This window comes from Paralichthys olivaceus, chromosome 6 (assembly GCF_024713975.1).
Source record: "Paralichthys olivaceus isolate ysfri-2021 chromosome 6, ASM2471397v2, whole genome shotgun sequence".
Classification (NCBI taxonomy): domain Eukaryota; kingdom Metazoa; phylum Chordata; class Actinopteri; order Pleuronectiformes; family Paralichthyidae; genus Paralichthys; species Paralichthys olivaceus.
Window position 1 is genome coordinate 8949985 of NC_091098.1, and position 12487 is coordinate 8962471.

At 41.0% G+C, this 12487-nt stretch overlaps 1 protein-coding gene across 6 annotated transcripts in view; it reads right to left on the reverse strand.

Annotated features, from left to right (window-relative positions):
* The window catches only part of cfap74 (cilia and flagella associated protein 74), a 52025-nt gene that overhangs the window by 4872 nt on the left and 34666 nt on the right, over positions 1–12487 (reverse strand). For 5 of the 6 annotated variants that reach the window (XM_069527218.1, XM_069527221.1, XM_069527217.1 and 2 more), the window contains exons 23-36: positions 10797–10884; positions 8624–8797; positions 8125–8258; positions 7690–7966; positions 5138–5272; positions 4837–4970; positions 4218–4352; positions 3064–3173; positions 2898–2953; positions 2303–2422; positions 1917–2072; positions 1647–1785; positions 767–921; positions 408–540 (exon numbers count right to left, since the gene is read on the reverse strand). In XM_069527218.1, coding sequence (XP_069383319.1) covers positions 408–540; positions 767–921; positions 1647–1785; positions 1917–2072; positions 2303–2422; positions 2898–2953; positions 3064–3173; positions 4218–4352; positions 4837–4970; positions 5138–5272; positions 7690–7966; positions 8125–8258; positions 8624–8797; positions 10797–10884 — 1946 coding nt within the window. The remainder of the gene's footprint in view (positions 1–407; positions 541–766; positions 922–1646; positions 1786–1916; positions 2073–2302; positions 2423–2897; positions 2954–3063; positions 3174–4217; positions 4353–4836; positions 4971–5137; positions 5273–7689; positions 7967–8124; positions 8259–8623; positions 8798–10796; positions 10885–12487) is intronic. The other variant, XM_069527220.1, reaches the window with a different exon arrangement.

Sequence of the window (12487 nt, forward strand, 5' to 3'; positions counted from 1 at the left end):
ACCAACATCTGTTTGATTCAGTAAAACTCACAACAACCTTGTGAAGCAGGTGCCTATTCTCAAACATGGCCTCTGTGGTGGAACATTATCTGACTGCTGCTGATGAGCATATGTGCTGTCAGCATGCTACGATTAGAATATCTTACTACTTCACATGTGATGGCCCTGCTTGCATAAATCATGGACGGTGTCAGGTAGTTATTTGTCATCTTCATAGCTTCAGTGTCTGTATTTTCTCTGCCTGAGCTTTCTGTCTTGTTGAAGAGTCAGTGACTGAGATAACATGCTGATAATCAAGTTTCACAGATCATTTCCAGGGGTAAGAAACGCGGCACTGAGCTCGTTCACACAAAATTTGTGTTCCTGTAAAACACCAGCAGCAAGGGAAGAAGTTAGGGAGATGTTACCTGTGGGCTGAGTTTGACTGGTTATCAGTGGAGGGAGGAGGGATTCTATGGGCACGGTCAGGGCGTCTCCTCCGTATAGATACGTGTTGTGTGAGGAGGCGGCCCCCTTCAGATCCATCACACACACTTTACTCTGAGAGGCAGAAATGACACAGTGGCTGTAATATCATGAAGACCAGAGAGAGTAGAGGACAAACAGGTGCACTTAGTACATTTAGACAAGATCGTATGGAGCAGACAAGCCTGGGCCATGTGATGACTTTTACAACCAGTGATGAAGGCCATGGTCACGTTGTGTAAAGAAACGTAATGAAGGCTTAAAGTGTGTGTGTGTGTGTGTGTGTGTTATTATTACTGACCTTATTCATGAGCTGTATGGTGAGTTTGTCAGAGTAGTTGACAGACGGGTGGTCAGGCTGAAAGGTGACAGTGATGTCCTGGCTCTGTCCTGGAGCAATGCTGCCCTCTACTGGAACTACACTAAACACACTCAGCCCACTGTAGTTCTGGGTTCCTGTATAACATACAAAAGATAAATTGTTATCACTATTTCTACATGTACTATGTCTGCTAATAGTACAGCTGTTGAAATGAGACCTAGTCTTCACTTTGTTGTGCAAATAGATTTTATGTCAGATGCCACAGTGACTGACATTCATAATGTTGCTTGTTTAGTCAACGCGAGTTACCATATTATATAAAGTCATTCTACTTTAGAGTACATAGAACAGGCCGATGTACTCTTGTTTATATGGAAAAGCTATTATTATATTAATAATTCATATATAATATAATATTATATATACAGTACATTGCATTACAATATTAGCGTACAGCTTCTTGTTCCCTGCCCACATCCTTCATTCTTCTATTTCAAAAATAGTAAGAGCACAGCTTCACTGAGCAGGAAAACCAAAACTAGTTGTTGATGTGAAATACTATTCATGAAAAGAGGATCCTTAAATTCAATATCAGCAAAGTCAGTATCTATCTTCTTTTTGCATATGATAAAGGTAAGAGTGCAAAATCCAATGTGGTTGAACTTTAAACTGTATTCACCTATCTATGTACCTATGTCAAGATATAAAGCAACTTGTATGTACTGATCTAAACCATGGTGGAGAGCTAAAGCTTGGACACTGTGTTTAATGAATATGTGATCCGTGTCCTTTTCCATATAGAGCTCTAGCAGCCAAAGTTTACCAGGGTGAACTGAATGACATATTCATTTCATCTTACCCACAATGGGCTGGACCTGAGAGTCTGCATAACCACCCAGCAGGACAGCAACACTGTCAGCGCCACCCTGAAGCCTGGAGGGAGACAGACTGGCAAGCAGCGCCATGAAACCCACCGCCACCGTAGAGTTGTTCTGCAACTGCAGACAAAACCGGGCTAATGTTGTTACCAAGGATGCAAAGTGATGCCATGTAATCAATGCATATTAACAGTCAACACACTCACAGTTCTGTTATCAATCATGTACAAATACTCCTACTCTTGACTGACCTTCAGGACCTGTGAGGTGCTCTCCTTCTCCAACACACAGCCAAAGTCGAGGAGACCTCCAGGGTGGGACGAGGTGACAGCGGGGACCACGCCCTCCCCACGCAGAGTCACCTCCAGGGTCATTTTATGGTCATGGATGTCCAGAGTCTCACAGTACTAGAGAAGAGTGGAAGGTGGGAGGGTAAGATCTCAATATTCATTATGTTATTACTTACTAAATTATTTTTATGAGGATTTTTCTCTTGAGACGTACTAGTACTAGTACTAATTTAGAATAATGAACTTGTTGACGTCTTGGTCATTCATTATTGTGGAGAAGTGTGATAAACTGGTGATATATGTGTACTGTTTGTTAGGATCCAGCTTCATAATGAATTCCAACCCACCGTTTTCTCCAGACCTGGACTGAGGGCCAACAACAGAGTGTGTTTTTCTCCTGGTCTCATGCATCTGGGAGCGTTGAGGAGAGAAAATGGACCATGTATGTCCAGCACTGATGTCCTCAGCTTGCAAATGGTCAAAGAAAAGCACTGTGAAGGCTCATCATTATTATTTATTAATATTCACCTGTGCCAAGGAGGTTATGTTTTCGCCCCTGTGCGTTTGTTTACTTGTTTCTTAGTTTACTTAACAGTTAACTTAGGAAAACAAAGTGTTTTTTAATTTTTGAAGAGGCACCACAGACCTCTATCTGCAGAGAGATGTTTTAAAACTTTCACTTGTTGCTTGAAGTCATTCATGTATTTAACATAACCTCTTTGAAATAGTAAAACTGTAAAAGACAAATGTATGAGCACAACAAGAATTTATCATGATCAGTAAACGGCCCTGTTTTACTGAAGTAGATAAAATGTTAGAGCAGAAAAATCTGATGTAACAAAATTGTATCTCAGATTAAGGCTAAAATGAAGCAGAGATTTAAATGAATTAGCAGATGTTACATCTATTAGCACTTGAGCTCTGGTTTTGCAGAAAGGATACATCCAAAGATTCATTCGAAATGTTCTGAATTGTAAACTTCTTAATCACCTTCTGTCCTAAAAGCAGAAGACAAAAATACAAAAAAGGTGTTTGAGGTGTTTACACATGTGAACATTTATAGTGTGTGAAGAACCAGTGAATCACACAAACATTCAGAATGACTCACCCACTGCCACCTGATGGAAGTCTATGATGTTGTGTCCGTTGTTGGAAATCCCCATTAGAGAGGGCTGGACAGCAGGACACTGCAGCTTCAAGTAGAGCGTGTTGAAGGCACTGAAGAGATGTTGGGACATGACAAGCTATTGAATTTTAAAACACACATTAATGAAATCCTTAAATCCTGCTACTTCCATCTACAAGAATTAAATCAGTTCCTTCTCTCCCTGACTTAAAAAAGCTGATGCATGCCTTTGTCTTTTCCCTTCTGGACTATTGTAATGCCCTTTACACATGCCTTAGTCAAACCTTAGTAACTCGTTTGCAGCTTGTTCAAAATGCTGCTGCTCGTCTCATATCACACCAATCCGTGCATCCCTTCACTGATTGCCAGTTAAATTCAGGATTGATTTAAAGTTTATTTTAATAACTATTAAAGCTCAACATGGGCTGGCCCCCACTTACACTAACAGCTCTTGATGCTACAATCAGTCTCAACCTGAGATCAGCCAGCCTGTCCTTGTTAGCTGTCCCTGGGTCAAGGCTGTCTACTCAGGGTGACCAGGCTCTCTCTGTCAGGGCCCAGGCTCTGGAACTCCCTGCCTGACGAGATTAGACTCACCAACTCACTATCTATCTTTAATCACTGCTCAAAACTTATTTTTATAGGAAAGCATTTTTAATATGTGATTTGTAACTCTGGTGCTACTGTGTTGCTTTTTATCTTACTTTTATTGCAACCACATTTAATGTAGTTTCTTAAATAAGACAGCTTCTGACTCTGCTGCCTATGACAGTGGGTAATTACTTTAGTTTAAGAAAAGGCATCGAGGTGATGACGTCTACTGAGTGGGCCACATGGCTTTCATAGCACTGCCATACAAACCAGTAGCCAGTCAGATTTACCTTTAGTCTCAGTGTAGCCTCAGGTTTGGCTCTTAACAACAGCTTTCTTTCCTCTGGTAGGAAAAACCCCTCCCACTAAAGCTCACCAAGTCACATGTCTTATTATATCATGTGTATCGGTCTTATTATAGTTTATTTTGAACAAAAATGTGTACTAAAGAACAAGGAGTCTATTCTTGACTATTCTTGGCCAAGTTCTGTAACTTCCCTGGGTTGACATGTTTCCTATGTACGGATGTGGACTCCATGTGTTACCTCCATGCCGGTGGGGCCTGTCTGTCATCGTCAGGAGGGTCTCCTTCTGATATGAAACAGGGAACGATGAAGTCGCTGCAGCGCTGAGTGAAGGAGCACAGCAGAGAAGCCCTGGCCTGCTCATACTGCTCTGACCTAGAGGTATAAGACCCCACACATTTGAATAAATCAACAAACACTCCTTCAATTTTGCACAATGAAATCCTTTTCATCAAGGTTTTTTAGCTCAGCTGAGACACTGCGGTGTTTATGGTGGGATCAGTGCAAACCAAGAGAAGAGGGAATGCTGATGAAACCACTTATGCTTTGGCAGAAGAGAGGCTGTACAAGTAAAAGCTTTGTGTGTAATTTATATTTCAGTGTTGTTGGAGTTCAGACTTCTAACCAAGTTATTAATTGGGTATAGCCTACTTACAGAGACAGGCCTTCAGGGAGCATGTGAAAGATATTTCCTCAAGAATAATTTATTCTCTTTTTGCAGACCTAATCTTTGATTTTTGGCAATACAATATTTATTAATGAATTTTTACTTCACAGGCATTTCCCTTCTGAAGACTAGACATGTTTTCCAAATAAAGTTTGTTAAAAAGTCAGGACTAAGAAAAAAACCCCGACCTACCCTGGCTGTATGTCGACAGGATTTGATGATTCTGATTGTTGGTCTGTCTTTGGGTCATCTGACATCTTGCTGTTCTTTAGATTTGTAGATGTTTTTTTTCCTTTGCTGGGTTCCACTGGGATCTCCTTTGTAGTCTCACATCACATACATAAACATGACTGATGGGTTCACACAACGGTTAACATCCATGTGCAAGTGTGGTTATAACAAAATCTGCACTGTTGAAGTGTGTCCACATTTAAAACTCTCTCACTAGCAGAGGGGGTCACTAGAGTGAGTGTGTGTGTGTGTGTGAAGTTACCTCCTGTTCAGAGAGTCTGTTCATCTCCAGCTCCTTCTCGCGGAGCAGCTTGGCTCGGTGGAGAACACGCAGCACCTCTTCTCTGATCTCATGCTCCAACAGTCTGGGTCTGAACGTCACCTGAACCTGGCATCTCTGGTAAGAGGAGAGATGGTCTCATGTAAGGGATCACTGACCTCTTTAAATCTGAAAGCTACCTGAAGGGTAGAGAATCTTAAGGAGGGATACTTATTTGATGTCTCAGAATATCAAATATTAACACACTTAGCGTGCTGTGGTTTTGTAAAATGTGTTGCCTGCATAAACAAATATGTGTTTCATATTTATATTCCTGGATAAACGGTGCATCACTTCTTTATCAACAATTAAGTTAAAACACTGTGTTGCATCATCATCTGCATCATCATCTGCAGTCACTTTAACCCTGATGTCCTGCTGTGCGTGTCCCGTCTAGTCTCATGTTGTGTGTGGCAGGTGAACTGCATTGCGTGCAAAATGTTGGAAATACATATCTCATAAATTCTCAAGCTAATAAAAATAAAACCTGTTTCGGCCCTGATAGCTTCTGATTAGTGTTGGTGTTTATTGTTAATGTGCAAAGTGAGGGCAGGTCAGAGGAGGGACATGTGTGTCTGCCCCAATCCCGAAGCAATGACGGGCTGCCTCTGCAAAATAAAAGTAGTGGAAGCCCTGCCTACCTTATATGGGACATAGTACGTGACAAATAATTCTAAAAATATTTTTTTCAGAATTTTTCTGTTGAGGCTTTCAGAGGCCTCCATGTTTTGATCTTATGTGCAAATTATTTAAAAAAACACACGAAAAAAATGTAGGCTTTTTTGACTGAGCTCTACTGATGACTATGATGCTATTTTTAGAACTGCCTTGTGGGAAACTCATTGGCTGCCTTTGAGCGACCAGGTGCTTGTGGACATCGTGTTGGCTACCACTGATGTGATTAATCATCACACTAATACAGATTCGGATGACGTGGTGATCAGTATTGTGTTTTCTGTCGTACACATTTTCAGGAAACCAAAGAATGACATTCAGATTGTAGTATTCTTACACTCTAGTGATTTTAATCTTCAACTCTAATCCATATTTCATAGTCTAAATTACTTTTTGGGCAGTCTCGGTTCTCAGTTTTCTCATATAATGTGAACCACATCAAGTGGATTGAGACTTATAATCCCCCTGTCTCACAGTCGCAGAGTATTTACTGGATTTCTCCCTGTGGGCCTCCGTTATCAGTTTGGAGAAACAAATACAATTGATAAATCTTTTCTAGAAACAATGTATAGAGACTTCAAATACAATCCAGAGCAAGTAATCTGCTGATGAATATAACATATTGATTCATTGTTATTCCTATTGTGTTCTGTACTCATTGAAATTGCTGCACAGACAAATTAATGACAACTTGTTCACTTCCATCAGGCGTCCACCAGAGAGCGATGTTACACTATGAAATCCTCTGTTGTGAGTCGGTGGCAGAGGTGATGTTTGTCTCACTGGAATTATTTACAACCCTAGAGTTAAACTGAGCTGCAAGATTTTTCCTCTGAGCTCCGTGATTATTACATATATGTGTCAAATTGTCATAACAGGACACAGCCTACTTCATAGTCCAAGGTTTTGTTCGCTGAGTAAAATAATAGGTTGAGTTTTTGTTTTGCAACTCAAACAATGTTAGGACATGAGAAAACACAAATCAGGAGATCAAGCTCCTGAGGTAGACAGCAGGTGATAAGGAGGGAGCTGAATTAAGAAACTATACAATCTTCAGTTTACTCTGATAGAGATAAACAAAGTCTATGTTAAAGGGGGAAGACATTAGAAGAAATTTGATATTTCTCTTCGATAAAGCTGGACACAAAGACTCGTCAAACATGCCCTGATTCTCACTCAGCGTGTCTGGATCACGATGACTGATCTACCAACATCTCCCATTACACAACACTTTGGCTGAGGGGTAGAGTGGTCGTCCTCCAACCAGAAGGTTGGAAGTTCAATCCCCAGTCTTTCCATCTGCATGCCAAAGTGTCCTTGGGCAAGCCTAAACTCCAAACTGCCCAAAAGAACAACAAAAAGTGCTACAAATAGTTGCACTGTAGTGTGAATGGGTGAATGGCAAACTGTAGTGTAAAGCACTTTGAGTGGTCATCAAGACTAGAAAAGTGCTATATAAATACAACCATTTACTAGTATGAATGTGACAGTTCATTAAAAAAATAGTCTGACAAAGAAATATTAACTGATGGCCCTCATGCTTGCTTTTCCCTGTATTTTTCCCTGCATATCATGGTCTTCATCAGCTGATGAGTTCGGTTCAAAGCTTCAGAATCAGCAGAATATAAGGCCGTCTGTTATTAATTTGTAGTCTCTAACCCAAAACAATCCTGATTCCTCATCAGGTTTGTGTCCTTAGACTCAAGGGGCCACAAAGGGCAATACAGGGTTGTTTTCATTCCTCAGGACGAGCAAACTGCTATTTTGTTGTGGAGTGCCCCTGTAACATCAATGTAAACATAAGATGGTCTTTACTCCACCTGACCGGGGAGCAGGCGTCCTGCTGAAGGGGTGATGCTGATGTCCGAATCCTCGGGCAGGGTGAAGGAGAACAGCCTGGGTGCTTCAGGAGTCTTGACGTCCTTGATCACTGGCGTCACTGATTGTTTGGACTGGTTACGGTTGACGTGAGGGTTGATGAGGTCAATTATGGTGGTGGAGTAGTCACCTAATGCTGTGGCTCCAAACTGGATCAGAGAATGGGAGAGCTCAAGGGGAGGGCAGACACCCACTGCTCGGCAAGACAGCAGGAAATCTCTGATGCAATAGGTAAAGAAAATGTTATTAATTAACAAAAATATAATTTAATCAATTAAATCAAACCAGATATCCTCATTCCATACATCAATGTCCCATCAAATATAAAGATTTCCGTATATATAGAATTTACAAACAATAAAGGATTACAAAGAAACCTGTTAATTCCAGACTTGCAGGTGAGCTGGAAGTTGTACTCTCTGGCTTTGTTGGCACTGAAAATCAGATCCATGTCCAGGGTTTGTTGTGGGAGCAGGGTACCAAAACCATCATTAGGCTGGACCTCAATAAACTGTAATTCGGGAAAACAGAAACAGATCAAAAATTAAAATGATAATCCTTAAGATTTTTATGGAATCAGACAACAATGTTGTAATCCAACGGGATTTTACCTCATGTCAACAATCTTACTGTTAAGTGATCACTGTTAGCATATAGCAGCACAGCTGCAAATGAGGCAAAACTAGTGACAGGATGAGTGAAGCTAGCACTGAACATACTCTTGACTCCATTTTGTTGTTTTCAGTGGATAGTCTAGGATTGTCTCTGCTGGTATCTGGATTCAGGTTACTGTACTTCATAAATACATTAACCCAGGAAAATAAATTTTACAACTACAAACTGAAATCATAGAAGCTCATGTTATTCATGCAGTACCTCTGGAACTCCCAAGAAGCCAAAGTCCTGAGGCAGCAGGGAAAGGTTTGTGAGGCGAATGCTGCTCTTGACCGACTGGTAAATGGAACAGACGCCAAAGTCCACCTCAGTTTGCTCGAACTGCAGGTCTGAGGAAGTCACCACTGCCTGCACTGTGAAATGGACAGGCTGCACCTGAACACACACACATGGAGCATCTTAACAGACCTGCATTTGATGCGGATTCTCTTTATTTTCTCCAACCAACATGAGAACTATGCTGCATAACATGGTTCCAGTGTCTGTTCTGAAATCTGCTCTGCACTGGTATCACATTTAAAATCTTAATTATACATTTTCACACCATTCAGATGGAAGGAAAAAAACTGAAAGGAGAACAAAGAACATGGCACAAGGATAAGCTGACGTTCCTTTTATCAAAAATTAAGACTTTTTAAGTCTATGATGTCACAGAACAATAATATATGCACTTTAATGTATTTAATAAGCAAAATGTATGTTTCTGACAAGGCCACTTTAGTCAGTTGTGTATGTATGTATACGTGTGTATGTGTGTGTGTGTGTATGCGTGTGTGTGTGTGTGTGTGTGTGTGTGTGTGTAGTCTCTGGAAGGTTTGTTCAGGATCATCAGGTTAATTTACCCCTTTGGTTAAATCATATATTTATAGAAAACTAAATAATCTGATGATTTTGTGAGCAGGGCTTTATTTTGTCAAGATGACGTCTTCTTGAGTCATGTCAGTGCTCAGAAGATGACCTTGTTTACTGGTGTCTGCACCATTGCTGCTGTGTCGTCTGGTGACCATACCACAGTGTGTGTGTGTGTGTGTGTGTGTGTGTATGTGTATGTGTGTTTGCAGTTGGTTGAATGCCAGGAGCTCAGGGCCTGGGGTAGGGGTGACAGCTTTGGTGCTCCACAGGAGCATCCTGGCCTATTCTTTTGGCTCCTTGTCACACTCCCCCACCCACCCCCACACTCCTCTCTTCTCTTCTCTTCTCTCCTCTCCTCTCTTCTCCTCATTCTCGTAGGGAAAGGGAAAAGGGGATGGACGGAGCGATATGGCACTAAGATGGACCAGATTTAAATTGACTAAAAAAGAGTACTGGCATTGATGCAACACAAATGTTTAAGCAGCTGCTGTGTGTGTGTTTTAATAAAAGCTGCATCTGACAAGTTAAAGGAAATCGGCTGCTGTGAGGATTTGATTTTCCACTTTAAGGATTTCTGAATTGATTGTATTCATATTTCAAAATACAAGCTGTACCTTGAGGAAGATATTTTGATTTGTAGGTGAGGAACAGCAAATGTTGTCTGAGGTGTAAAGAGGTGGATCTTTGTTGCAGTCGAAAACTAAAGTCAGAAAGAAACTGAAGCCTTAGCTGTCAAATTCCTGACAGATTACCGAAAATCTAAAAGGGAAATGATTGAATCTGCAGTATAGGTTTCCCAGTTTTCTAAAAAGCATGATCGTTACCACGGGTAACAGGCCACTGTTTGACTGTTTCATACCAAAATTAACCTTGGCAGCTGTGAATTAACTTCTCTACAAACATTTTTATGTGCGCAAACCATTTTGTGTCTGACTTGTTTCAGAAAATAACTAAGTATCAGTTATATACGACTTTATCTTGGGAAATACAAATTCTTTCTACCGGAACTCTAGTGATTACCTATATTCTTGTCTTTTTTATCCGCATGTACTCTATTGTCTGGCATTGACGAATAATTATACACAATATGTGAGGGCATTATGAAATCGTATCCCTAATTCTGTAAGAGCTTAGCATGAAAGACTTGACATTAAGTAAAAACAACAGAACAACAGGAAAACATTTTAACATATAACCGCGATGGAATAAGAGAATAACACACACTGTAAATTCCTCCACAGTAACTTCCCATCTTCTGAGCTTCTGGAGACATTTTCAGTAAAACAATGTGAAATGACCTTTACGCTTGGCTTATTGACGCCCATGAAGTAACTGGGCCTTGGAGGTGGGAGATAATTTTAGCTTGTTACCAGCAAAATAGGTTGCAACCTTCAGTGCGTCTGTAGGGACAAAATAGGACACAAGCTCTGTATGGCAGGATCAGTATACACTGTTTACAGGATCACAGAGAGCTGTACTGTAAAATACACTGACTGTACACAGTGTAGTGTACGATACAAACCTGGCCTGCTACTTGCACTGTCACTGGAACCTCCAGGACTCCTGTATCACTGTCAAAATACTTCTTGACATCTTTGGACAAGGAACGTCTGTAAGAGATAGAGCAAGAGCACACACAGATATGCAAAGTGGCACTTTCTCATGAACACTGCTTCATCTTAACATCATGTACAGAGAAGAGCAAAGACGACCAATCAGAGGTTGAAAACAAACACAACAGTGATTTAAAAGGTTGCTAATATTTTTTTTCAATAAGTCAGATACAGGCAGTCAAAAGCTACGAGCCACTGTCGAGCTTTTCAAAGAAAGATAAAGATGCAGACCCTGAACACCCATTTACTTTACTTTAACCCACGACTGTAGGATCGGCTCGCCAGGGAAAGCAGGAGAGAGATGTGGAGTGCGCCTCCACACTAGTGTAGGTTGTAGCCATGGTGATGGCAGAGACGTAAGTATGATTCAAAGAGGCCCAGTAGTCATGCACAGGCTTATGTAAAACTCCAGTTTCTCAGTATCCTCCAGTGTTAAGAGCTGCTTCTGTGATAACATACACGGTATATATGTATGTGTAGCTAATTATCATGTAAACACTGGTCAAACTGGTCAAATGCAGTTTGTGGTAGAAATCCACCCCCTCCTCTTGCTCTCTCACTTTCCCTCCATCCTTCTCTTTTTTTCCCTCCTCTCTGTTTCTCTCTTATCAGCTGTCTTCTCTGTCTTTTCCTCTTCACGCTCTTAATGCTGGTTGAAGGTTTGAGAGCTAATACTGTAAATGTCAGTGGTTTTAAAGCTCTCCAGTCAACGTGTTTTCTTTTTTTTTCAAGGCGCAACAACCAAGCCTCGCCTTCAACAAATCTGTCAGCTTCAGGTTCAAGGACAGGTTTGGCACTGTGTGTCCCAGGCCTCGTTTCTGCACGCGACTGCTGTAAACACGCCGTCCTGCTCAGATACCCTCAATGACTCAAAGCTAGATAGGTCACTTCCTCACAAATTAAATCTCTGCATCTAAGAAGACAAGTAATAGAAAAAAGTGTATGTTTCCCTCTGTAGCTTGACCGATGAGCACAGAGGGTGTATTTAAGGACCCGCTCTTGTTCTGCCTGCTAATAGAATCGCTGCTGGAGAGTCACTCTTGAATTAGCTTGGCAGGGCAGAGTGGAAAAGCCTGGTGGGACGTCGACAGGCCATATGCTCGGGAGAATTTTGCGGGTGGATGGGGTTTCAGATTTGTCCGAGTCCTGCGCAGATTTACTTGTGTGCTCTTCCTTTCTGTTGCCAGATTATCCACAGCCTCATCCAAAGTAATTCTCCTCCGTGCTCTTTAATGATTCTTCGGACATCCGTGGATGACATAGTAAAATGGAAATAGTTGTTCTGGTCAGAGAGCTGTGATGTATAAAGGATTTGACCAAAAACTATTGAAACATTTGGGCAGATCAACGTTATCTACATTTCCATCTGTTAAAAAAGCTGAAGTGATAATCATGATGAGCACATATAATCCATGAGAGCACCCAAAGGACATTTTTCATCAGATTTGGAAACGTTTGATGTGAGTAAAGTAGCAGGTTTAGTGCTTCATTTTACTTGATGGGAGCCAAAAAGGTAAAAAGAAATAACATATACATATTTAAATATATATGAAAATCCTTTTCAATATGGACTCCAGCTTGAATTTCACCTCACCATTAA